The 26,243-nt window shown below is 36.3% G+C and overlaps 2 protein-coding genes across 2 annotated transcripts in view; both read left to right on the forward strand.

Moving 5' to 3' along the window:
- Window positions 1–74: 74 nt before the first annotated feature.
- Window positions 75–20,866, forward strand: LOC107713215 (clustered mitochondria protein homolog). The gene is made up of 26 exons (XM_016518668.1): window positions 75–1,378; window positions 3,200–3,384; window positions 3,501–3,672; window positions 4,798–4,941; window positions 6,081–6,208; window positions 6,315–6,469; window positions 6,558–6,683; window positions 7,240–7,387; window positions 7,463–7,555; window positions 9,825–10,219; window positions 10,312–10,611; window positions 12,744–13,003; window positions 13,096–13,196; window positions 13,316–13,468; window positions 14,689–14,751; window positions 14,866–15,110; window positions 15,190–15,274; window positions 15,375–15,528; window positions 16,383–16,522; window positions 16,598–16,678; window positions 16,798–16,923; window positions 18,048–18,169; window positions 18,276–18,369; window positions 19,816–19,950; window positions 20,069–20,142; window positions 20,285–20,866. The coding sequence occupies exons 1-26, from the start codon at window positions 85–87 to the stop codon at window positions 20,421–20,423; spliced, it is 5,112 nt and encodes a 1,703-aa protein (XP_016374154.1). The 5' UTR covers window positions 75–84; the 3' UTR covers window positions 20,424–20,866.
- Window positions 20,867–21,559: 693 nt separating this feature from the next.
- The window catches only part of pafah1b1b (platelet-activating factor acetylhydrolase 1b, regulatory subunit 1b), a 27,094-nt gene continuing 22,410 nt past the window's right edge, over window positions 21,560–26,243 (forward strand). The window contains exon 1 of the mRNA XM_016518669.1: window positions 21,560–21,727. The gene's annotated coding sequence lies outside the window, so the exon portion shown is untranslated. The remainder of the gene's footprint in view (window positions 21,728–26,243) is intronic.

The following is a 26,243-nucleotide window of genomic DNA, read 5'->3' on the forward strand; positions in this document are numbered from 1 at the left end:
ATGAGCTCTTATTAGCTGACTCACAGCTTCTTGGGCTAAAAGAAAATTACAGTTCTTTTGCTCTTGTGTAAACAAACGGACAATATGGGGAACATACTTTACTGTTGCCGTAAGGTGTCCGAGTTTGTTAATGCCAAGGGAGTTGAGGAACAGTCTCTGCTGCTATCCCGGGAGAATAGTGATATAGAAAGTCTTTCTCCTTCAAGAAGCTCAGCTGACCTACTGGCCTCTCCTGTTCTGGACCAAGATCATCTCCTGTTCCCAGACATCATACTTAGCAGCAACCTTCGCGTCAGACGGGACTCGATTCAGCCTTTGGAGCTCTTGTTGGCAACGAGGGGGGAAGCACAAGATGTCAGAAGGGACGAAGGAGTTTATGAAAGCAATCTACGAAATGGAGGAGAGAGAAATAGAGAGCTGGTGGGGCTGTCAAGCACAAACATTACAGGCATAAATCACTTATGCTCTGCAGAGGATGAATGGCCCCTTCTGTCGTCCCTGCACCAGATACCTGCTGCTCAAAACCGAATATGCACTCATGGACTGGAAGCAGACACTTGTAAATCTCATGGGATGGGACTATTTGCAGATATTACGGTAAGTCAAAATTCATTTTCTGGTCATGTTAGCATTCCTGTGCTTGCTGCATCTTCACTGGATGCCTCACAAAGTGACATTGACGTCAGTCAGAGAGAAGACGGTTGGACTCAAACAGAGCAGTTCATTGAACGTGAAGAACCTAAGGAGCAATTAAGAGTAAATGTAATACACACCGAAAAGAAACGGGTCAAGAAACTACTGAATGAACCAAACAGTGCAGCACAAACACCTCTTGATGCGATGAAGATGCAACCTGCGTACGGCATTACAAGTGAATGTCCTTTGCTTCAGAAGACGCAAAGGGAAGCACAAACCTTGGAACTCCTAGCACAACCAGATGACTTTGAAGACTCGCAAAGACCAGACCCAGAGCAAAATGCACAGAAGTATGAGACACTAGAGATGGAAATTATAAAGAGAGAGCATGCTAATGAGAATGCTACTACAACTGCAGAGCTTCTTCTTTGTATGGAGAAGAACATTTCTCATGTAGAGCAACCAGACATTACAGACATGAGCTCTGGGCTGATGGAGCATGAGTTAGGGGAGATTGAGCGAAGCCTGTCACAGATGGACCAGGATTTGATGTGGAAAAAGAAGGAAGTAGACCAGATGCAGTGGGACCTGGAAGCACTAAAGCAGAGCACAGGGTTATCACTGCGGGATTCTGAGCAGACAACCCTTGCTGTGACACAGGTAGAACAAAGAAAGGATCAGACTGAACGCTTCACACTTTTTGTGGTTGATAAACTGTTCCTGGCCACTCCGAACATTTCAGGTGTGTATTCTGTCTAGGGGTGCACAGTATATAGCAATATACATTTTTTTTTAAATTATCGGTATTGGAAATATTGGATATTTAATTGTGCATGCTCATTTTCCCTATTTTTACATTAAGATTTCTTTAATGCTCACAGCTCACTTAAGGTTAATCTTTAATAACATTTTCAATTAACTGAGTATTAATATTAATTAATTGAATATTATAAAATGGATAGTTCCGGTCCTTGATTCTGATTGGCTGAGCCAAGTTCGAAGCTGTTGTAAATTACTCCACAAACATACACCTTTGTTTACATTTGTGTGTTGCTCGGCAACCACTTTGTTGGAACCAAAACCGTTTCTGAGGTTCTACATTGTTGCTTCAGAAGACGCAAAGGGAAGCACAAACCTTGGAACTCCTAGCACAACCAGATGACTTTGAAGACTCGCAAAGACCAGACCCAGAGCAAAATGCACAGAAGTATGAGACACTAGAGATGGAAATTATAAAGAGAGAGCATGCTAATGAGAATGCTACTACAACTGCAGAGCTTCTTCTTTGTATGGAGAAGAACATTTCTCATGTAGAGCAACCAGACATTACAGACATGAGCTCTGGGCTGATGGAGCATGAGTTAGGGGAGATTGAGCGAAGCCTGTCACAGATGGACCAGGATTTGATGTGGAAAAAGAAGGAAGTAGACCAGATGCAGTGGGACCTGGAAGCACTAAAGCAGAGCACAGGGTTATCACTGCGGGATTCTGAGCAGACAACCCTTGCTGTGACACAGGTAGAACAAAGAAAGGATCAGACTGAACGCTTCACACTTTTTGTGGTTGATAAACTGTTCCTGGCCACTCCGAACATTTCAGGTGTGTATTCTGTCTAGGGGTGCACAGTATATAGCAATATACATTTTTTTTTAAATTATCGGTATTGGAAATATTGGATATTTAATTGTGCATGCTCATTTTCCCTATTTTTACATTAAGATTTCTTTAATGCTCACAGCTCACTTAAGGTTAATCTTTAATAACATTTTCAATTAACTGAGTATTAATATTAATTAATTGAATATTATAAAACGGATAGTTCCGGTCCTTGATTCTGATTGGTTGAGCCAAGTTCGAAGCTGTTGTAAATTACTCCACAAACATACACCTTTGTTTACATTTGTGTGTTGCTCGGCAACCACTTTGTTGGAACCACAACCGTTTCTGAGGTTCTACATTGTTTGGTGGAAGAATACTGTTTTATTAATATCATTACACTTTATTTGCTCTGTTTTATTTTGTGAAACCTTACTACGTATATGGAATAACCGTTTTATAAAAGCAATAAGCCCCGTGAAGCCGTGGTTTACAGTGAATTTATAACCGCTAAGGGGGTTGTAACAACGCCCCTTAGCTGTTATAAATTCACTGTAAACCACGGCTTCTTGGGGCTTATTGCTTTATTAATATTAATTGAATAACAATGTAATCGTTAGCAAATTTCAGTTTTCATTCTGTACAATATGGTGTTGTTATGCCAGCATTTAAAACAGTTAATTTTAGTGTTTAATATTTTAATTATTTTGTTCTTGTTGTTTTTAGAGACAAATGGCATAGAATTTTATTATTGGTCAGCCATTACAGGAAAATAATTATTGGCTAAACAATAATTATAAATAAATAAAATCTAAACAAATATATAACAGGTCTTTTAGGTATTTGTATTGTAGTGCTGATAAAAATTTGTGAATGTTTCAAGGTAGGCCTTAGTTCATCCCAAACCTTTCGTAACTCTTTTGTAATCTACTTGTGATTTGTATTCTTCTCTTTTCCAAAATACAAGCACCCAGCCCTGACACCATGTCCAGTGGCCATGTGCTAGACACCCCAGCAGACAACTTGACAGAACAAGTTGAGGGCGATAGCAAAAGACAAGAGCTTCCTGCTGTTCCGGACATGGACCCATCTGAGGATACAGGGTTCACAGTGAAGATCCAGGCTCCTGGAACAGAACCCACTGACTTCCAGGTAAAGGCTTGTCACTTACAGGAATTCAAACGAAGCTGCTTTCTACTGTATGTGTGGATATAAATATAGCTGATATTTATCTGTCTATCTATCTGTCTGTTTATATTGGGCTCAAGGTGTCACCTTTAGCGATGGTGCAGGAAATTAAGCAAGTGTTGATGGACCGGGAGGAGACCTGTCGTCGTACCTGCTTCTCCCTGCAGCTCAATGGAGTAACTCTTGACAACTTTACCCACCTTAGATCTATACCAGGTCTTCAGGAGGGCTCCATTCTGAGGGTTGTGGAAGGTAAGGCCGTGAAATTTACCTGATTAAGGGCCAAATTTACTAAACAGTGCAAACTAGCATGAGATGCAGCCAACTAATTTTCAAAACGACCAATGCAATTTACCCAGAGCAGCGCAAATTAGCAACTGGTAATGGTTATGTCAAGCGCAAAATGAGTTAAGACATTTTTTTTTTGGGGGGGGGGGGGTGTTAAAGGCACCCAAAAATGAAAATTCTGTCATTAATTACTCACCCTCATGTCGTTCCAAACCCGTAAGACCTTTGTTCATCTTCGGAACACAAATTAAGATATTTTTGATGAAATCCGAGAGCTTTCTGACATTATTTTTGTTTTCTTTGCACACAAAAAGTATTCTATAGCTTCATCAAATTACGGTTGGAAGACTGATGTCACATGGACTATTTTATCGATGTCCTTACTACTACCTTTCTGTGCCTTGATCATGGTAGGACCCTTGCTGTCTAATTTGTGTTGCGAAGATGAACGAAGGTGTTACAGGTTTGGAACGATTCATTTCATTTTTGGATGAACTATCCCTTTAAATAATGCCGCAAATACTAGTAAATTGACTAGTGCAAACTTTAGTAAAACAGTTGACGGTAGCCATAGACTTCTGTATTATGGAAAAATACTGTGGAATTCATAGGCTACCGTCAACTGTTTGGTTACCAACATTCTTCAAGATATCATCTTTTGTGTTCAACAGAAGAAAGCAATTCATACAGGTTTGCAACAAGTGGAAAGTGAATAAATGAAGTCAGAATTTTCATTTTTGGGTGAACTATCCCTTTAAATACTCTCCGCCCACAAATTTTGTGTGTGAAAGGGAAATTCCTACAAATGCATACATACACTAAGGTCAGCCACAAAAATAACTGTCCAAACCTTTTCATCACTAAATTCTGGCAGTAGTTTTTTAATGCCAAACGAGGGTTTGCATTGGTGCAAACATAACAGTTTGGCCCTAAATCAGATTCACATCATCGTAGTTGACCAAGTAAGCTATAACTGGAAACTTCACCTAAAAGTAAAATGGTTGAATCTAAAATTTTAGGCATACATATAATTAGCACCATTAACTGCCTCAAATTTCTGTTCTTGCTCCCCCTTTAAATATGACCAAGAGCCGTACACTGTTCGAGAAGTGCGTATCCATTTACGCCACATCAGAGAAATTTTAAAGAGCCTGGACCTTACTGATGGCTATAATGGAGTGGAGGGCAGCTCACCGTCCTTTCTCAGTTGTGTCACAGAAGAATGTCTGGAAGGTAAGATACCAGTCTTAGGATAAATAGATACCCGGCGTAAAAGTTTGGTTAAAATAAACTTATACAGTAGATCTATATAGTAGACCTATAAATGAATAACCAGAGTTTATCAAATATTGGAGCTTGTTGGGGTAATATTTGATGTATATAAAAATTGCATTCATATTACGAAGACACACCCACATTGCAAGTCAATCCGTGTATCATTCGTTCACTCGTTTTTTAAATATTGAAAGTAGAAAAATGAGAAAACGGCTCCTTTTTCGTTTTTTCATTTTTTTCCAAAAAACGAAAAACAAGAATTCAGCTTAATTTTTTTCGTTCAGGAGTAGAAAAATGAATAAACAGCTTGAATATTCGATTTCTACACTTGGGCGGGAATTAGCCATTTATTTGTCTGGTTGTTTGATGAGAAAAAGATGAAATGTAGTTGCAATAAACGCATTAAGAATCCGTACACCTGCAGCAGCGGAGGACTATTATTCTGCCTCGTGGAAACTGTGCGGAAGAACTGATGACGTCACGGTTTGATCTTAAAGGGGTCATATGATGCGATTTCAAGTTTTCCCTTCTCCCAAATACACAAAATAATGATCTTTAAAATAGCATCATATGACCCCTTTAAACTGACCAATCAGCAGAAAGGGCCGTTTAATTCCCGCCCACGTGTAGAAATGGAATATTCAAGCTGTTTCTTCATTTTTCTACCCCTGAACGAAAAACGAAAAAGGAGCCGATTTCTCATTTTCTACTTTCAATATTAAATAAAAAAATCAAATGACCACCTGAGAAGAGATGATGCCAACCCCTCAAAGGACCTCAGATGATGCCAACCCTGAAACAACATACAGAACTACCACATTTTGCTATAAGTTTGATTGCATCATATAATAATTGCTGTTAATAGTGTTCATCGTCTGTTTGATTACGTCTTTAATTGATTACGTCTTTAATTGATTTTTCCGTACATTTCTGCCATATGTACATAAACTGACAGTCACCACTGATAAGCTACCAATAAATATTGTAGAAACAAAAGCGCTGTACAAATAAACTTGAATTGAATTGAATTGAAAAATGACCAAAACATACACTGACCATGGTGGCTTAATAAAATTGTAATTTAATTTAATTCCCAGAGAACAGCAAACCTAAGCAAAGAGGTGACGGGTTGAAGCAGATGAGCTGCAGCCCTCCAGATCACATCCTTCCAGGTTCTAAGGAGCGTCTGCTGGTACCCCTGCTACCTCATACAAATTTTGGGAAGGTAAGAATTAAATGATCTGTGACAGTAATGGCAGTAAAGTTGTGCTAGATGGTCATTATTTCTGGGTTAAGGATGATAATATGTAAGTTGTTCATCTTTTAAACAGTCCTCAGAGAGCTTGAAGGTTCTGACCATGAGTAGCTGGAATCCCCCTCCTGGAAACAGAAAGATGCATGGAGACCTCTTGTATCTTAATGTGGTCACCACGGAAGACAGATACTTCAGTATAACGGCATCAACTCGTGGGTTCTACATAAATCAGTGAGTTACCGAGTACAGTTGTCTTCTAAATTGTCCTTTCCCTCAAAAAGGCAAATAGAAATTTATTTTTTAAATCTGGTTCACTTAGGTCTACGACTTACAGCTTTAACCCGAAACCAGCCACTCCTAGTGTCCTCAGTCACGCTCTGCTGGATCTCCTGGGTCATATCAGTCCAGTTTTTAAGAAGAACTTCAGTGCCTTGCTGAAAAGGAGGTATGCCAGTTCTCACAAGGAGTAAAAGAGTACCAAAAAACTGAGCTAAAGCATGGGTACTGCACCTATATTTTACTCAATTAAAAGCCACAATTTCTAGCTAAAACATTCTACAGTGGTATTTATGCATTATGGTACTTTACATTGTAAAATATTTTGATATTTGTTGCCCTGTTTAAATACATAAGTTAAAATATCAAAAATATAATATGTAATACAAAAAAATATATATATTTTTTTTTAGCTGAAAATCAGTTAAACTTTATCACAGCAATGAGATTATTAAAATCTAATGATAATCATAGTAAATAAGAATAAACAAATACGTTTTTTGATAACAGTACTGAGCCTTTAGAGGAAAATGTGCAAAAAAATCATAATGTTCTTAAAAATTAGAACTGTTTATTTATTGAGGAAATGTATTTAAATGAATTTATTTATATAGGAAATGTTTAAGTCTTGTTGACTTGCAAAATATGTACTGGTCTAAATAAAATTATAGTTGTACAAAATTTACTTTAAAAATGATTGAACTCTAACTTCTCTCTTATTTTAGAGGGTCCACACACCCCTTTGAAAGGATTGCTACACCTTTCCAGTTGTTCAGCTGGACTGCTCCAGCACTTGACCATACAATGGACTGTCTTCGAGCAGAGGATGTCAGCTCCTTCAGCCTGGGTTATGAAGAACCCGTGCCTGCTCTGGTAAACATGTTGAAAGTCAGCACACAAGCCAGTTACATGAATTGATTTTAATCAATTCTTCTGTGTTGAACAAAGGCCCGGGACTGGAATGAAGAACTTCAGACCACAAGAGAGCTTCCAAGGAAAACCGTGACTGATCGTCTGATGAGGGACCGAGCTGTTTTTAAGGTATCTTTACCACTTATCATATGTGTTCAATAGGGTGGCCCTTATTTTTGGACTTTTGAAATCTTCTGCTCTCACTCTCCCAGTCAACTCTCCTTAATGAGAAATGGAAACAAACCAGATTTTGCTGAGATTGGACTACGTTTAGGGTGTGCTCAACAAAGTTGAAATTCTTAATATAGTCTTAATGACAATAACAGCACATAATTAATAATTATACAAAACCATTAGTAAACTGTGAATTATGTTAAAAACGAGAACAAATGGACTGTCTTCGAGCAGAGGATGTCAGCTCCTTCAGCCTGGGTTATGAAGAACCCGTGCCTGCTCTGGTAAACATGTTGAAAGTCAGCACACAAGCCAGTTACATGAATTGATTTTAATCAATTCTTCTGTGTTGAACAAAGGCCCGGGACTGGAATGAAGAACTTCAGACCACAAGAGAGCTTCCAAGGAAAACCGTGACTGATCGTCTGATGAGGGACCGAGCTGTTTTTAAGGTATCTTTACCACTTATCATATGTGTTCAATAGGGTGGCCCTTATTTTTGGACTTTTGAAATCTTCTGCTCTCACCCTCCCAGTCAACTAATGAGAAATGGAAACAAACCAAATTTTGCTGAGATTGGACTACGTTTAGGGTGTGCTCAACAAAGTTGAAATTCTTAATATAGTCTTAATGAATGACAATAAACATAATTAATAATTATACAAAACCATTAGTAAACTGTGAATTATGTTAAAAACGAGAACACAGAACAGTGTTGTTAGTCTTAAAATGTTAAATTACATTGGCGCCGATAGCCTTGTGGACAGTGCGCTGACATGTAGCGCTGTTGCGCTTCAGGTGTCCCGAGTTCGAGTCCCAGCTTGTGGACCTAGGAACGAACACTCCTAATGAAGTTAAGAGTGTTCTGCCATTGTCGTGACATGTTGGCAAGTATAGTAACCCATACTCAGAATTTGTGCTCTGCATTTAACCCATCAAAGTGCACACATACAGCAGTGAGTAGTAAACACAACTCACACACACCCAGAGCAGCCTTGCTCAAGGTCACCTCAGTCATGTTATTGAAGGTGGAAGACAGCGCTGGTCATTCACTCCCCCCACCTACAATCCCTGCTGGTACTGCGACTCGAACCCGTGACCTTTAGGTTACAAGTCTGACTCTCTAACCTTTAGGCCACAACTGCCCCTCATCTCTGACATCAGAAACAGTCAACATTTTATCAGTGAACAAAAACTTTGCTAATATCACCAATCTGCTAATATCACCTGTTGATAAAAAGATACCTTTTAACAACCTAAATGACAAATTATCTGGATGGAATTTGCATACACCATTAACTTCTAGTGGAGAAACAAATGAGGGGGTGAGAGTTTAACATTTCCAAAAAAAAAAAAAAAAAATTACACCCCAATAAGGGCCACCCTAGTGTTCAATTTAGAACAAAAATGGTTTTAGAAGTTACACAAATTGCTTTTACAGTTACAAAAGTAATTTATGTTTTCTAGTTTTTTAGGCCTTGTTTATACATTGTATTAAGATGCATAGCTGAGATGCATTGCCATTTACATCTGGTATAAAGTGTGATGAAATAATAGGGGAGGGTCTAGATGAAATCCAAGTGGTCACATGAGATACATTTATGATGCATGTTAAGACCAGATGTAAATGGCAATGCATCTCAGCTATGCATCTTAATACAATAATAGAGTGTGACACACTCTATATCAGTATCACAAAAGTAGCGATTGTGACGGTGCTATTGAATGAAAGGAAAAATAATTTAATAGAAAGAATACAAATAGTAGCAGCGATTTCAAGCATAATCTGTGTGTTCTGGCTCAACATAACAAAGTTTTGATCAATTGTTTTGGTGTAGTTTCTCAAAATATGTCCTATGGCACTCATGTGTTAGGTCAGTGGATGGCATGTAGGCGGTCATTTGCGGCTGTTCGAGTGTATTCGACCACATGAGCGTCTAAACTACTAAAGCAGTCCTCTTGAATGCGTTTTTACTACCTCTGGAAGTGGTTCAAAGTGGACAAGCTCGAAACATTTTAGACCCTGTTTACACCTGTATTTAGCGTTGTGTTTGTGTTTGAATCATTGAAACCCAGGTGTAAACAAGCCCTTAGAAATCTAACCAACACAGCAGAACCCAAAAACCAAATCTGACTTCTGAAAAACCTAAACGGCATTGTCTGTTCTTGACGTCGGTATCTAAAAAACTAGACCAATAATGACTACATTTTACTGACTTTTTAGGCTAACAGTGATTTTGTGAGCACTGCCACTCGAGGAGCCATGGCAGTGGTAGATGGTAACGTGATGCCTATCAACCCTAGTGAAGAACCACGACAGCAAATGTTCATCTGGAGCAACATTTTCTTCAGTTTAGGCTTCGATGTGCGGGACCAGTACAGAGATCTGGGAGGTGAGGCTGCGGCCCACGCCGCCCCTGTTCTTGACCTGAATGGTGTGAGAGCTTATTGGGCAGTGGATCAGGAAGGCCTCTTCCTGATTGGCACTGTAGTGATCGATTACCGTGGCTACCGCGTCACTGCCCAAACTATCGTGCCGGGAATTCTTGAGCGTGACCAAGAACAGAGTGTCGTCTATGGCTCCATTGACTTTGGCAAGACTGTTGTGTCTGATGACAGGTAGAAGGATCATTTTTATTTTAACAATGTGTTAGAAATTACATAAACAATTAATATGTATATGTAACCACAATATTTCATACTCTGTGAAGGTATCTAGAGCTGCTTGGCAAACCCAGTAAGAAGCTGAGAGTGCAGCGCCACCTAGTGCTAAACAAAGATGATACAGCAGTAGAGTTGTGCTCTTCGGTGGAGCACAAGGGCATTGTGGGTAATGATGGACGGCGCTACATCCTGGATCTACTTTTTACCTTCCCGCCCGACCTCAACTTTCTTCCTGTAGAAGGAGAGGATTTAAATCCTGTGCGTCAACAACTAGGCTTTCCAAAGTTACATCCTCATCGCCTGGTCTGCCTGAGACAGGAACTCATTGACGCCTTTGTGGAGCACAGGTAATTCTATTCACCTGCCTGATGATATATATATGTGTGAATCTCATAAAACATGTCAGGAATGTCACATTTTACCCTAAAATAAAAATAAAAAACAAAACAAACAATAACATTTACATACAGAAAATGAAGCTTGTTTTAATATTTTACACATTTCTCCACAATATATATATATATATATATATATACAGTGGGTAAAATAAGTATTGAACGCGTCACCATTTTTCTCAGGAAATATATTTGACATGAAATGTTCACCATATGTCAGTATCAACCCAAGTAATCCATACATACAAAGAAAACAAAACAAATACGTTCAGAAATTAATTTGTGTAATAAAATGGAATGACACAGGGAAAAAGTATTGAACACATGAAGAAAGGGAGGTGCAAAAAGGCATGGAGAGCCAAGACACCAGCTGAAATCTATCTATCACTAGAAAGCAATCCTGCCCCTTGTCAGTGGAAATTAATATTAGCTGCTTCAGTCCCAACACCTACAGTACCAGGATGATGAAGATGAAATGAGGGTGGACATTTCAGCAAGACAGTGATCCCCACAACAGCCAAGGAAACTCTCGATTGGTTTCAGAAAAAGAAAAAAAAAATCTGCTAGAATGGCCTAGCCAATCACCTGACTTGAATCCAATAGAAAATAAGAACTACATATCAGAGTTCATAGAAGAGGCCCACAGAACCTTCAAGATTTGAAGACTCTGTGGAACAATGGGCCAAAATCACACCTGAGCAATGCATGCCACTAGTTTCTCCAGACAGGAGGCGTCTTGAAGCTGTCATTACCAACAAAGGCTTTTGTACGAAGTATTAAATAAATTTCAGTAGTTCAATACTTTTTCCCTGTCATTCCATTTTATTACACATAACTTAATTTCTGAAATTATTTGTTTTGTTTTCTTTGTATGTATAAATTACTTGGGTTGTTACCGACATCTGGTGAAAATTTCATGTCAGCAGCATCTTTAGAAATACATTTGCTGAGAAAAATGGCCGCCTGTTCAATACTTATTTTACCCGCTGTATATATATATATATGTATATATGTACACATTGAATGAACTTCTATGTAGAATTTATTATATATTAGTGCTGTCAAACGATTAATCGCGATTAATCGCATCCAAAATAAAAGTTTTTCTTTAGATAATATACATATATTATGTATATATAAATACACACACATGCATGTATATATTTCAGAAAAAAAATGTATGTTTATATATTAAATATATTTATATATAATATAAATTATATGAGTATAAATGTAAATATTTTCAAAATACATACTGTATGTGTGTGTATTTATATATACATAATAAATATACACAGAGCACACACATATATTATGCAAACAAAAACTTTTATTTTGGATGCGATTAATCGCGATTAATCGTTTGACAGCACTATCATATATATAATGCTAAATTATATATAGCATTTAATTGTAAATTATTTAGGCATCATAGTCAGATTGTAGAGTATTCAATATTATTTTAATAGTATTTTAAATAGAATTAAATATTAATAAAATATAAATATTAATACAATTAATAAAAAATATTCAATTAAAAAAAATAAAAATGTAATATGTAATACAAAATAAATTGTATTATGCATTGTTTTAGCTGTAATACAGTAACAAATTACTTTATTACAGTAATGTTTGTTAATCAGTAAAAATGTGAATCTAATGAGAATAATTGAGTATTTTTAAAAATTTGATACAAAAATAAAATAAATGCATTAAAGTACTGAATTTTATGGAAAATGTGCTTAATTTTCATAAAAACAGTGTCAAGATGCAAAATCTAAAATTTTCTTTAGGCCATTTTTTTTCTTTTCATTTTGTAGTTAAATATGATTTGTAACAGGTTTTGTGAGATTCACTCACACAATTATTCTAATGGTGCTACATTTATAGAATTATTTCAGTGCTTATTATGATAATTCATTGTAAATAGCACACAAATCATTTTGGGTGTAGCAGTTTGCAACAGTAAAAATAAATCAAATGCACAGAATGAAAAAAACAAACTCTATATCATGCTGCAGATATTAACCTGATGTGAGTTTTTGAGCTAAACAGTCTTTTTATATGTATGTCTATGTCATAAGATACCAGATATTCATGGAGACTGTCTCCAAAAGTACTGAGCATGACAAAGCCGTTGGCACATCTGCGATAAAGAGTGATCCAATTACTACGCCTCAGCTTCCCTCAACTACTGTCACACTCCAAGACCAGGACGCAGAGCACCATTCCCTAAAAAATGTGCCAGTGAATAACATCCAGCAGGGGTCTTCAATAAAGCATGTCTTCTCCTCCCTCGGGGATACTTTTGACATACATTTCAACCCTAACGTCTTTTGTGCAGGTGCGCTGTTAACTTTTTGGACCAGCAGACAATATTAGAAATATGTGTATGGCTAAATATGAACATTACTAATATTTTCATTCATTTAACAGGAGTACGTTTTCCCAAGGAAAGTACTGAAGATATCCAGAAACAGAAACAGCAGTTGAAGGATGCGGCAGTGTTTCTAATTTCCAATCAAATCCCTGCATTTGTAAGTTGCTTTTTTATAATGATTGAACTGATAAAACCGATTATCCCTGATGTCTGTCCTTGTGTAACCCTGGGGAGGAATGAGAGGAATCACATCTTTAACTATATGTGTCTCTGTAGACGAAGAGTTGCCTTGACCACACATCAATGCCTACAGATGGTGTCACACTAACAGAGGCTCTCCATCAGCACGGCATCAACATCCGATACCTGGGAACTGTGCTGGAGTATATTGAGAAGATACCCCAGAAGGAAAGACTTGATCATGTCTATGTGAGTGTGTATTTCACTCATGCAAAATTCTGAATGCAACGTACACATCTATACGTACATGTACACTGCCATTCAAAATGACAAGAAATACAGCAAAAAGAGTAAGATGAAGTATCATTACAAATGAAAAATAATTGTTTTCTATTTTAATATATTTTAAAATGAAATATATGTCACAGCAAAGCTGAATATGTCACAGGCATTTTTCCATTCTAATATGCCGATTCGTTGCTCAAGAAACATTTCTTTTTAATATCAGTGTTGCAAACAGTTGTTGTGCATAATATTTTTAATAGGTATTAGAGATAATTATAATTACATATACATTTACACATTTACATGTAGCAGACAAAAGCTATTCATCAAATCAAACAGCTAACAATATTCAACTATATATTTACATTTAGTCATTTAGCAGACGCTTTTATCCAAAGCGACTTACAAATGAGGACAATAAAAGCAGTCAAAACTAACAAAAGAGCAACAATATATAAGTGCAAATGACAAGTCTCGGTTAGCCTAACGCAGTACACGTAGCAAGGTGTATATATATATATATATATAGGATAATCTTGTACCATAATGATGTAAAAATACAAAGAGTAAGAAAATATATTCCATTCATTGTAATCAACAACATGAAGTGTATTAAACATTATATTACGTCAAGATTTCCCAAACTGGGGTTGTGAGTTTAATGAAAAGCTAACAATCAATTAAATCATGCAAAATTAAAATAAATAATTTTAAAATAACAATCCAATTAAAACACTTACTAAAAATATGAAATATTTTATGTTTACCTGCATGCCATATGACCATGAAACAATGTCAGAGAACTGTTAGCATGCAAATGTGATACTTAATAATTAAAATATTTCTTTTTAAATCTCAGGGGTACTAATTATGATTTCACTTTTTTAAAATTGGGTCTTTTAAACTATTTTAATAATTCAAGTATTTATATATGTTTTATATTTATTATACTATAATATAATCAATAATTATTATATATGTAATATATTAATTTTAATTAAAATAATCCTGATATTATAAAATATAATAATACATTATGTCATAGAATTATAAGAACTACAAATATTATAACAATTTAATCTCAATGAAAATTATTAAAAGTATTAATTATTAAGAACTAGTACGATCAAAAGAAAAATATGTGCATGAAATCTGAAAAAGTAAAATTTTTGAACCCTTTTCAGAGAATTGCACTCTGTGAGCTGATCACCAGATGTGCAAAACATCTGTTTAAGACATATCTTTTGGTGAGTGTCCAGAAATCGCTTATGGTTTTTATAATGCTATAATGCTAGGAATATCACTAATATAATGTTGTACATTATGATACCCTTGCCAAAAATCCTTTATCTCTGCCCCAGGCTGTAGAACCATCTGCATTGTCCGCCTCCGTCAGCCATTTCCTCAACTGCTTCCTGAGCGCCTTCGCTGATGCCGGAGTCATTCAGCAGAACGACAAGTTCGCTTCTAGACGCAGGAGTCGAAGAAGGCGGAGTCGTGCGTCCGTGGGCGGCACTGTGACCGCCTGGTCCATCCTCACTCCGACTGACCTCTGGAGGGCCATCAAAGCTGAGGCTCAGGAGTACTACCATTACAGCCTGCCCTGGTGAGTGTCCTGTTCTCTGAACACAAATAGATGCTGTGCTATGATTTGATACGAGTGGGATCTCATCTCTTTCTGGCAGTGGAAGTGTGGAGGAGGCCATGGACAAATGCAGGCTGCAGAGGATCACCCTGCTCAGAGAGATCGCCATCAAAACTGGCATTCAGGTATATCAGTTTGTAATAGACATGATTTAACATGATTTTTTGGCAGTCTCTGTGCATCTCTTTAAGTCTGATAGCTGATTCATCTCCATCTCTCCTTCAGATTCTTTTAAGAGAATATCACTTTGATTCCGAGCACAAAACTGTATTCACTGAAGAGGACATCCTTAACATTTTCCCCATAGTAAAGCACATCAGCCCTAGGTCCAGTGATGCGCTTTATCTCCTGCATTGTGGTCAGTCTAGAGTACAGCAAGGTGAGCATTCAGAGTAACTCTGAGTGTACGAATAACCTAGGGGACAAACTTTATCAGCCTAAAATATTTTATTTTTTTATTTTATTTTATTTTATTTTATTTTATTATTTTTATTTATTTATTTATTTTATTTAAGTGGCAACAATTATTAGAATGTATCAACAAAATGTAAAAGTATTTATTAATTATAATAAAAATAATAAATTATTTTAGTTAGCTTCTCAAGGCACTTTACATACAAAAGAACAAGTGAATAAAAATAAAAAACACAAGGACTGTTGATATACATGTATATACACTAGCGTTCAGAGGTTTGAAGTTGTTTATTTATTTATTTGTTTGTTAGTCTCTTACTCCCACCAAGGCTGTTTATTTGACTTTGTGAAATATTTTTACAATTTAAAACAACTGTTTTCTATTTTAAGATATTTTAAAATATAATTTAAGCCTGTGAGGGCAAATTTCAGCAGCCATTACTCTAGTCTTCAGTGTCACATGATCCTTTAGAAATTATTTGAAAATGCTAATTGCAAGAACCATTTATTATCGATGTTGAATCAGTTATGCTGCTTATTATTTCTGTGAAAACTGATACATTTTTTGGGATGATTTTTTGTTGAATCAAAAGTACACCATTTATTTGGAATAGAAATCTTTTGTAACATTGTAAATGTCTTTACTGTCACTTTCGATCAATGTAATGCATCCTTGCTAAATAATTATTTGTTTCAAAATATAAAACCATTTACTGACCCCAAACCTTTGAACAGTAGGGCATATCAAAACAAAAATAACAATCTCTAAATTTTACCCTCTTTAAAAAAATTTTTTCTAATTCATTTGTGGGTGACTAGGTTGTCTGCAAGAGGGCTGTGAGTTAATAAGCCAGGCTCTGGGTCTCTTCACTAATGTCTACGGAGCTCTGCATCAGGATGTCTGCATATGCCTGCGGTTACTGGGACGCATACACTACATCCTCGGAGACTACGCTGAGGTATCAAGTGTTCCAAAATGACAGATGTGCCAAAATATATCATTTTGAAACAAACTTTGAATTTTATGCTGTCAGGCCCTCAGTCACCAGCAGAGGGCAGTGCTGATCAGTGAGAGAGTTCTGGGAATTGAGCATCCCAACACTATACAGGAATACGTAAGTAAACATCTTTGTTTATTCAAATAAGTTTAACTCTGGTTTACTGTAGTATCATACAGTTATGTTGGTGTCAATATACGAAATGGAACAATTAAAGTTGTTTCCCCTTTGTGTAGAAGCACCTTGGGCTTTATTGCTTTGCTGGGGGCCAGTCAGTGACAGCTCTGCGATTACTATACCGCGCTCGCTACCTGATGCTCCTGGTGTGTGGAGAGGACCACCCTGAGATGGCTTTACTGGATGTGAGTTCTAATGATAGCAACGTGATAATAATAAATAACACGGACATTGAACTTCAAATAGTGGCCCGCAATGTGACATGCTGTCCTCCATTTATTTTATTTTATTTTATTTTATTTATTTATTTTAATTTTTATTTATTTTATTTTATTTTATTTTTTTATTTATTTTTTATTTTATTTTATATTTTCACATATTAAGCGATTTACATTGTTTTATGTATTATATTCCATTCATTTAAATTGTTTACATCTGATAAAAGTTCCTTTTTCCCCTTTCAGAAGTCCACTAGCATTTACACTACTGCTGAAAAGTTTGGTATTTTTTAATGTTTTTGAAAGAAGTCTCTTATGTTCACCAAGGCTGCATTTATTTGATCAAAAATACAGTAATAACAATTACTGTAATATTGTGAAATTTAAAATGTTTAATTCATTTTGCATTTAAAACAATTTAAAAATACTGCTTTCTATTTAAATATTTTTATAATAAGTTTTAAAAAAAAAATAATAATTTTATTCATTAATGAGACATTAAATTGGACTGACAGTAAAGACATTTGTAATGTCGCAAAAGATTTCTGTTTTAAATAAATGCTGTCATTTTGAATTTTATTTTCATCTAACAATACAGAAAAATAACTTCTCATGATTAATAATAATAAATGTTTCTGAATCATCAAATCAGCATATTAGAATGATTTCTGAAGGATCATGTGACAATGAAGACTGGAGTAAAGATGCTGAATATTCAGCTTTACATAATTTACATTTTGAATATGTTAAAAATAAAAAACAGTTATTTGAAATTGTAATAATATTTCACAATATGTTTTGTTTTTATTGTATTATTATCAAATAAATACAGGCTTGGTGAGCATAAAAGACATCCTTCAAGAACATTTTTAAAAATCTTACTGACCCCAAATGATTGAACAGTAATACTTTGGTTCATACATTCATACAAATTTCAGTCTCAAATGTCCATGGTATTTGCGTCTCCCACAATATTGATAAGTAATACTCATACAAATATTTGCAAATGTTTGATATTTAAGTACTAAATACACAAAACCAAATGAAAACACTTTTATCTGAAACATATTTTGCATTCATCTCCTGTACAGAGTAAGATAGGTCTTGTGCTTCATAGTATGATGGCCTGTGACCTTTCCCTGAAGTTCCTCGAGAACGCCCTTGCCCTGACCTCCAAATATCAGGGACCCTCATCTCTCAAACTGGCACAAAGGTGAAGAGTCAACAGAAACACAAACACATCCAGCACTCATCAATTCTGAACATGACAAAAAAAAAAAAAACATAAATGAAAAGTGTTTTATTATCCCTCTTTGCAGTCATCACTTGTTGGCAAAGGTGCATGAAAGTAAAGGAGATTTCCGTGCTGCACTGACACATGAAAAGGAGCGTTATGGCATATACAGGAAGCAGGTGAATGATTACAGTCCCAAAAATGATGAGCAGATTCGTTCTAGTCTAAAATCTATGCTGTGTCCGAAACCGCTCCCTTTCCACTATGTCAGCCATTTTGTAGTGCTGTCCGAATTCTGAGTGAACGACTTCATTCCCAACATTCGTCCACTACTTTTTACCCACAATGCATTCTGATTTCGAGTGTATAACCGATGTACACTCGCTGAAGCACTATTTCCCACAATCCAATGCGGAGAACCGGCGAGCGGGAGCGAGCAAGTTTGAATGAGAGATGCCATTTACATCTTTATTATTTCTGCTTTAACGTTTATTTCATACATTATTTATATTAAAATATGTTATGTAGACAATAACTCAGTTTAATATTTTACTAATTTACTGAGGTGGCATCGTTGTTAACTTACAAAAATGATGATGATTTGGTGGATAATTTAAAAATGTTCGTTAATCATAGTAGGTAGCGTATTCATTCTGATGTAAAATTAACGGTCGCCTGAGGGCGCTCTATGACCATTGTCTTATCTGAGCTGAAAACGCTGCTCGGGAGAGTTTGTATAATTACAATCTAAAGTCATTTTGAGTGTTATTGCTATTAATATTATTTTCTAAAATAAGCTACATGTAATATAAAAGTACATAGGCCTATGTGACGATGTTTTTGCAACAGCTCCAAGTCTCACGCGCAGTGTATACGTCACCGTACGAATCCATTCACTTATTTAAAGGGGTCATAGGATGCTACATGCACTTTTACAAGTTGTTTGAACTGAAATGTGTGTTGGCAGTGTGTGTACACAACCACCCTATAATGATAAAAATCCACCCAGTGTTTTTTTTTTTTAAATCTTGTTAAATGTTTTCCCCTTTCTCAAATCGAGCCGATCTCAGATGCCTGTCTTTGTGACGTCACACAGACAGGCCCCTCCCACGATAGTTTGATTGACAGAGTAGCGTTTCAGCACAGACTGGACTGGTGTCTTACCTTAGACCCGCCCTGAGTGAGCTGTCATCAGTCCGCCATTGTTTCACCGTCGGAGCAGGTGTAGACAAGAATGACTCCTAACAAGCGATTGAGGTGTTCTGTTGTTGGATGTAATAATGAACATAGCAGTCGTCATTTACTCCCGACATCTGAGCCGCTGAAGACGCAGTGAATTATGTGTCAAAATCATGCTTCTCCTTTTCCCATCACATACCAGATCAGAAAGAAATTTATTTTCAATAAAAATTAAGTAAATATTTGAAAAGTGGAAATAAAATGCCTCAATAATACAGTGTTGTGTGTGCTTTAGGTAGGTTTTTGTCCCAATAAAGTGGAATTCATCTAATACAATTTATATATACAGTATATGATAATTTACACTCAATATGTTATTGCATACTTTGAGTGAGCGATTTTGGACACGGTTCTAGTCTAGATATTCATAAATGCTGTTTTAATAGGTCGGAGAAGCACATGAGAAGACCCAAGAAAGTTCAGAGTACCTAAAGCATCTGACACATCAAGCAGTGATTCTACAGAAAACTATGAACTGGATCTACAAAACTGGCTCAGACACCAATATCCCCCCTTTCAATGTTAGTACTGTACAAAGCATAGAGAATACATGTGTCTTAGTTGATGCATGGTATAATAATGATTGACTGAAGGAATTAATAATGCTGTCTTTGGCTTTGCTTCTTCATCCTCATATAGCTGAACTCTCCAAGTCGTGTCTGGATAATGGAGCAGCTAAATCTTGTCACTGGGATTGTCCTGATTCCTCTTAGGTAAAAGAGATCTGAGTCTTATTCAATAACTTACTTTTTGTTATATGAACTTCATATATAATGATGGTCACATTCAAATAGTCTGTGTTATACTCTCTTTGCATTTCTCTTTCTCATGCATCCACTTTTTTATACCCTGAAGTAACAGAGACCTTGAGAAACTCAGGACTGATGCTCAGAAAACATCTCGGCTCACACGAAATAATGTTCAGCCCGTGGAGGATCTGCAGGGGCTGTTTGAGGAGCACGACACATCACAAGCTATTACTCAACAGGACTAGCGCCTTGTAATTTAAGACTGCACTTTAAATAAAGTGAACAAACAGATGAGCCCCTAAATGAACAGGGTTCTAGTTGGGGACGTATTAACATGAAGATAAAAATTGAAAAAGTGTAAATGAACTCTTGAACAACTGGTGTGGTGGATGATCTTGCCAAAAAAACTATATATAGCACTCCCTTTAAAAAGCATGAGTGTATCTGGCTGTTGAGTGTATCTAGGCAAATTTGCACATTTGTAAACAGGACTGTCTGGTCATTTATGTCTTCCTTTGTACACTGATGTGTGATGATTGCACTGTATATGTATAAGAGCCACAGAGCAGTGACTAGTAAAGAGGGCTAATGCATGCACTTCATACTTGACTGACTTCGGCTTGATTTCAAGGAATGTATGACAAGAAAAATTGTTATTGCATTGTGATAAAAATGAATTGTGAAAAGTGCTACAAAATAAAGCAGTTTAAATGGATTAATATTTTGAATTTGCTTTTATTTTTATATTTGCAGTTTTCATTTTATCACTTTTAGGCCTTTTTTTAAAAAATATTACTTTTTTTTCAGTTTTAACTGATTTTAAGTTACTGTTTAACTTTTTATTTATTTCCATTTAGTGCTTCAAATTAAACTTATTTCAGTTAGCTCCCAAAGCTACATTTCTAATTTTCGTTTAGTTTTTCATCTAATGTTCATATTTTATTTTATTTCAGTTAACAATAATGTTTTAATAGTTTTCGTCTTAGTTAACATTTGCAACACGCTGTACCCATGTTTACATGAATTAAAATCGTACTAATTTATCTAATTTATAATAGCTCACGCAGAAATGTAATGAAAATTCTTATGACATACTTCCCCGTTTGCATTTATTCATCATAGTGCAGTTTAATTGCTTGTGCTATGCAGTGTGCAATAATATGTAACTGAAGGGGATCGCATAATTTGCATAATTTACAATTATGTTAACTGCCATATTTTGTTTTTATATAAAACAATGTGTTTAAAACTTTGAAGACCCATGGTTTAAATTCATAAACGCCAATAATATTTATTGAAACGTCCCACCATAAAGCGTGACTCATCCTCAGTGTCAGCTGAAGGTTATGATGTAAGTGACCTGTGATCCTCAATGCGTGCGCGCGCCCGTCATCAGTAGACGGTTATGCGGCGCAGAAAGCAGGAGCAGAAACAGCGCTGACTGAGCCGCAAAATCGGAAGTGACTTTCAGCAGAGACACAGCTCAGTCGTTTTTACTTTTTCACCTGGCTGCGTGATCTGGCAGATGAGACACCCCTCATATTAAAAGGTAAGTGTCATTTCTGTTGGCTGTTAGCTGCACTATAGTGAAAGTGAGTCAGGTAAAGTGTGTATGTGGCTGCGAAATTTGCGCCGCCTGCCTGTCTGACTCAAAATGGCGGACAGGCCGTTAGAGCAAAATAAGGGTGGAAATATCAGAGAGCGATATAAACTAACGCCGGTAATGGCATGACTTGCATACACACGTAGATACGGAACCAATACGTTTATTTAATTCTCATTAAATTAAATTAAACCCCTTGCTTGACCTGAAATTTGTGACAGCCGGCCTTAAGTGATTTGACCTATACTAATGTTAGCTAAGTTAGTTCGTGTTAGCATCCTCTCCGCACTAAACTCATTGAACAAGTAATAACAACTGGTGTCATTTGTATTTATGTGTTTCAAAACCTCTTTGGCACTAACGTGGCTTTATAAAGCTGTTTAAGTTGTATTTCAGTGTCTGGTGATTGATATTTGGGATTGGGTGTGCCTGTGATGGTTGAAGGCCGGATTCATCACGTCGATGCCGGTGTATAACTGTATGTTTCGCTACTGTTTAGATAATATGCTGTTTAATCTGTCAACAGGGGCGTGTATGGTATGTTGAGCTGTGTTTGCTAATTAATAGTCGAGCCGTTCATGATTATAGTTGGCAAACAAATTGTCGACTTTGACTGTCTGGCTGCCGTCATGTTTTGATTCTGTGTTCAAGATGGAATGTTTTTGAATAAGATAAATAAACAATATTCTTAAATGATATTGCGAGTCACCGGAAACTTAATGTTGAGCAGACATTAATAAATATTGGCTATGCTCAATTCTGTTAAGAAAACATCACCAGCTCAAGAATCATGACATGTAGAGGTGTGAGCTTGTCTTGTTCTCGGTAACACTTGATATATACATGCACGCCTTAGATTATTTAGCTGTCATCACTCTCTCTCTTACCACGGGGGCGTTGCCATACTGTGGCTAATTATTATTATTTATCCGGCCTAATTAATTTTGGGCTACTTGGCCTGAGCTTGCCTTATGTCTGACGTCATTCAGTGTGACGTCTTCATTGAAATCTAATTCTGATGTAATTTTTTCCCCTTATATAAACTAACGCCTTACCCTTCCCAGATGAAAATGACAAACTGGGACACAATTCTTGAGAGATTTTTTTTTTTAAATAAATAATGAATTATACACTTTATAGGCCTTTTTCCATGAATGCATCCAATTAGGGATGGGCGATATGGGCTTAAAAATATATCACGATAATTTCTGATATTTATTGCGATAACGATATCAATGACGATAATTTAGGGAATCCTGTTTCTTTAGAGCAGTGGTCACCAACCTTTTTAGGCCCAAGATCCCTGACCTCGGCCGTTATGAAAGACAAGATCTACCTATTGAAGAATTGATAGAAAAAGACATCCCAGATTGTACTTCAAATTTGAGGCCTTTTACTTAGTATTTTAATTAGTGATGCGCCGATCATAGCTGATTCAGAATTCAGATTTTCTCCGGTATATCGCAAACGATAAGATATCGCCCATCCCTACATCCAATGTGCTCCCATATGTTTGGAATTATTGTAAATTAGGGTTTGTTCACACCCACACAAATGCTTGACATGTAATCCAATCTGATTTTTCGATGTGATTTGTCTCCTCAGACCAATGCTAAAAACGGCATGAATGAATTAAAATTATGGATGCACTGATGCATCGGCTAATAATCGGTAGCGTTTGATAAAGGCAAATATCTGCTCCATGGGTCATTGCGAATTCTTTAAAAACAGCCGATGATCAAGGCCAATTATATCCTGTCAATCAAAAGGGGCGAAGCGTGAAACGTTATACGGAGCCATTAAAAGGTTAGCTGCTTGCTAGCGGTAGCCTGTTGCACTACAGTACATGAAAGTTCACTTACCACTAGGGCTGCACGATATTGGAAAAAACTCACATTGCAAATTTTTTTTTTTTCTGCGATATGAAAAAAAAAATCAGATGGCTTCAATAGGTCTATTTGGAAAAAAAAATAATTAGTGATTGGGGTGATTTTGTAGGCGAGTAAAGGAAATAAACAAATTTCAAGCATAGATAAATAACAGAACAAAGATACAAATGAAATAAGCAGTACTTTATATTTTTCAGGTAAGTCTAACAGTATTCAGGCACAGAAATTGAATAATCAAATGTAAAATAACACTGCATAGTTTTCACTATAAATTAAATCTAATAAATCTGTGTTAAAGCTACAAAAGTGATTTTTCTTTGTTTTGTTCTTTAATTAACGTTCATGACAGAGAAAGCAACAGGAACATTAAAGTGCTGTGAACCAATATACTGTTACACATCCATTTTCTTTCTCAATTGTTTACCTTCACCTAAGCCAGTGGTTCCCAAACTTTTTGCAGCGTGCACCCCTTTCTAGTGTTTGACACATGTCAAGCACCCCCACCACCGTACTCCGGTTAAACACCACATTTTTTACTGCAATACAAGTATTCACTGTATACAGGGCTTGACATTAACTCTTTTGCTCACCAGCCACTGTGGCTAGTGGTTTTCCAAAATTACTAGCCACTCAGCATTTTCACTGGCCACAATTTTGTTGCTGGAAAATTATGTTTTATATAACTAAAGTTACTGCATATTAAAATTTATTTGATAATTTCCCCCAAATCGCACAGCCCTAGTTCCAATCCATCAAATCTCTTCAGTGTGATCTAGGTATACTATATACATGGACAATATGGGTATTTGAGGAAAATTTTTTTTGTTTAAAAGCTTTTACCTTTATGAGAGCTTTATATAGCTGCAAGTATTGAAGTTCAAGAATAAAAAAAATCACTGTTTCTTAATTTTGTAAAATCAGCTGTATTCATACTGACCCACTTCATGCATTTTGTTGCTCTGTCACAGACAGCCTCATTCAATGAAAAATTCACAACTCCTTTTCATGTTTGACTTACTTCAGGCAGCTACCAGACCTAATCCATTCATGTGCTCAAACATGGTGTCCTTGCAGCACTAGTGGTTTATGCTGTTGTAATGAAAGTATTAGACCTAGCTTTGTTTTAAAGGAAAATAAAATAAGCCAATACATTTTTTTGTAGTAATAAATCAGTATTCACAATTTCTTTTTGACATTGCAACTGTGCCTGACTTGTTTTGTATGTGCATACTTCTACTTCTTTTTTTTCTGTTTTTGTTAATTTTCAGAATCCGAAATGTTCTTCGTTTTTTTTTAAATATAGAACTTTGCATATAACTACAGCCAAACTGTAGGCTAGCACTTTTATGATTGTGTGATCAGCCATCTCTTGTAGCCACAGACATTATAAGGAGGTTGCTAAATAGGGTTGCAAAGAGGTGGAAAATTTCCAGTAAATTTATGGGAACTTTCCAAAAATCCCTGGAATATTCCCAAAAAATCCTGGAAAGTTTCCAAAATTTCTGGAATGTTTCCAAAATTTACTGGAAATTTTCCACCTTTTTGCAACCCTATTGCTAAAGGTGTATTACCTCCTCATTTCATGTTTCACATTTGTCTTTGTGCTATAACATAGCATTGATGTGCCCATGCATGTTTTTGAATATGTCATTATATTATAGAGCTGAAAGCATATAACAGTCTCAGTGTTGGTCTAGACACTGTCTCGCCAAATCTGACATTCTGTGCGAGTTGAGCAGTGGTTTTTGGAACCCAATGTGAAGCCATATGTTTTGGGTTGTGTAATCTCAAATATGGCCAACATGTGTACTAGTGCTGTGTTCGATACATCGATACGACGATGTATCGTCACAGAGATTTGACGATACGAGTATCGATACTGTGGTACGTGTGCAGCAGTGAACCGCACTTAATTTGCATACAAGAACAACATTTAAAATTGAGTAGAAAAGTGCGAGAATGAATATGAATAGAGCATAATATATAGGCTACAACAAGGTTTAATCTGGCCGCAGAGGAACACAACTGGGTTGCCTGATATAAAGAGACGTAATCCCCGAAACAGAGCTTCCCACTTGCGCAATACGGAAATATCTGCTAAGTGTGCTACTTACTTTCGTCAACCTGGCAACCGTGTGCACGCGCAGTCTCCACTGTGGATAAATGCTCTTGCTTTCTGAAAACACCGGTTAGCTTGCAGTTTAGCGATCTCCACTTTAATATTCTATTCTTAGAAAAGTGTAATTCATCAAGTGTTCATTTATGAGAGCGAGAAAGAGGCTGTGTATGTATGAATTACCACCGTTTTGCCGCGTTTCTCTATTAACAGTGAAGCTGAGGCTTTAATTCCTGTAGAAACAATGATGTTACCAGCTCCTTGTTGAGAAAGATAATGTAGCTCTAGAGCAATTAAGCTATTTAGTTGATTTAGTAGTTTAGTGCGGCCGCAACGTGATCTGTGAGTGTGACTGAACTTAATACAGTGACGTAGTTTAGAACTCTTCTAATTTTTTTTTTTTAAATCATAGAGATTGTGTTAATTTGTGCAATTTGTGCAAACCAGCAATGTAAAT

This window comes from Sinocyclocheilus rhinocerous, unplaced genomic scaffold, assembly GCF_001515625.1.
Source record: "Sinocyclocheilus rhinocerous isolate Xijiao unplaced genomic scaffold, SAMN03320098_v1.1 scaffold387, whole genome shotgun sequence".
In the NCBI taxonomy this organism is placed as follows: Eukaryota; Metazoa; Chordata; class Actinopteri; order Cypriniformes; family Cyprinidae; genus Sinocyclocheilus; species Sinocyclocheilus rhinocerous.

Bases quoted from the DNA above. Each gene is read 5' to 3' on its own strand.
- LOC107713215 (XM_016518668.1), top strand. From the start codon at position 85: ATGGGGAACATACTTTACTGTTGCCGTAAGGTGTCCGAGTTTGTTAAT. The intron at 1,379-3,199 runs GTGTGTATTCTG...CCAAAATACAAG, and splicing joins GGCCACTCCGAACATTTCAG to CACCCAGCCCTGACACCATG. The intron at 16,924-18,047 runs GTGAGTTCTAAT...TCTCCTGTACAG, and splicing joins CTGAGATGGCTTTACTGGAT to AGTAAGATAGGTCTTGTGCT.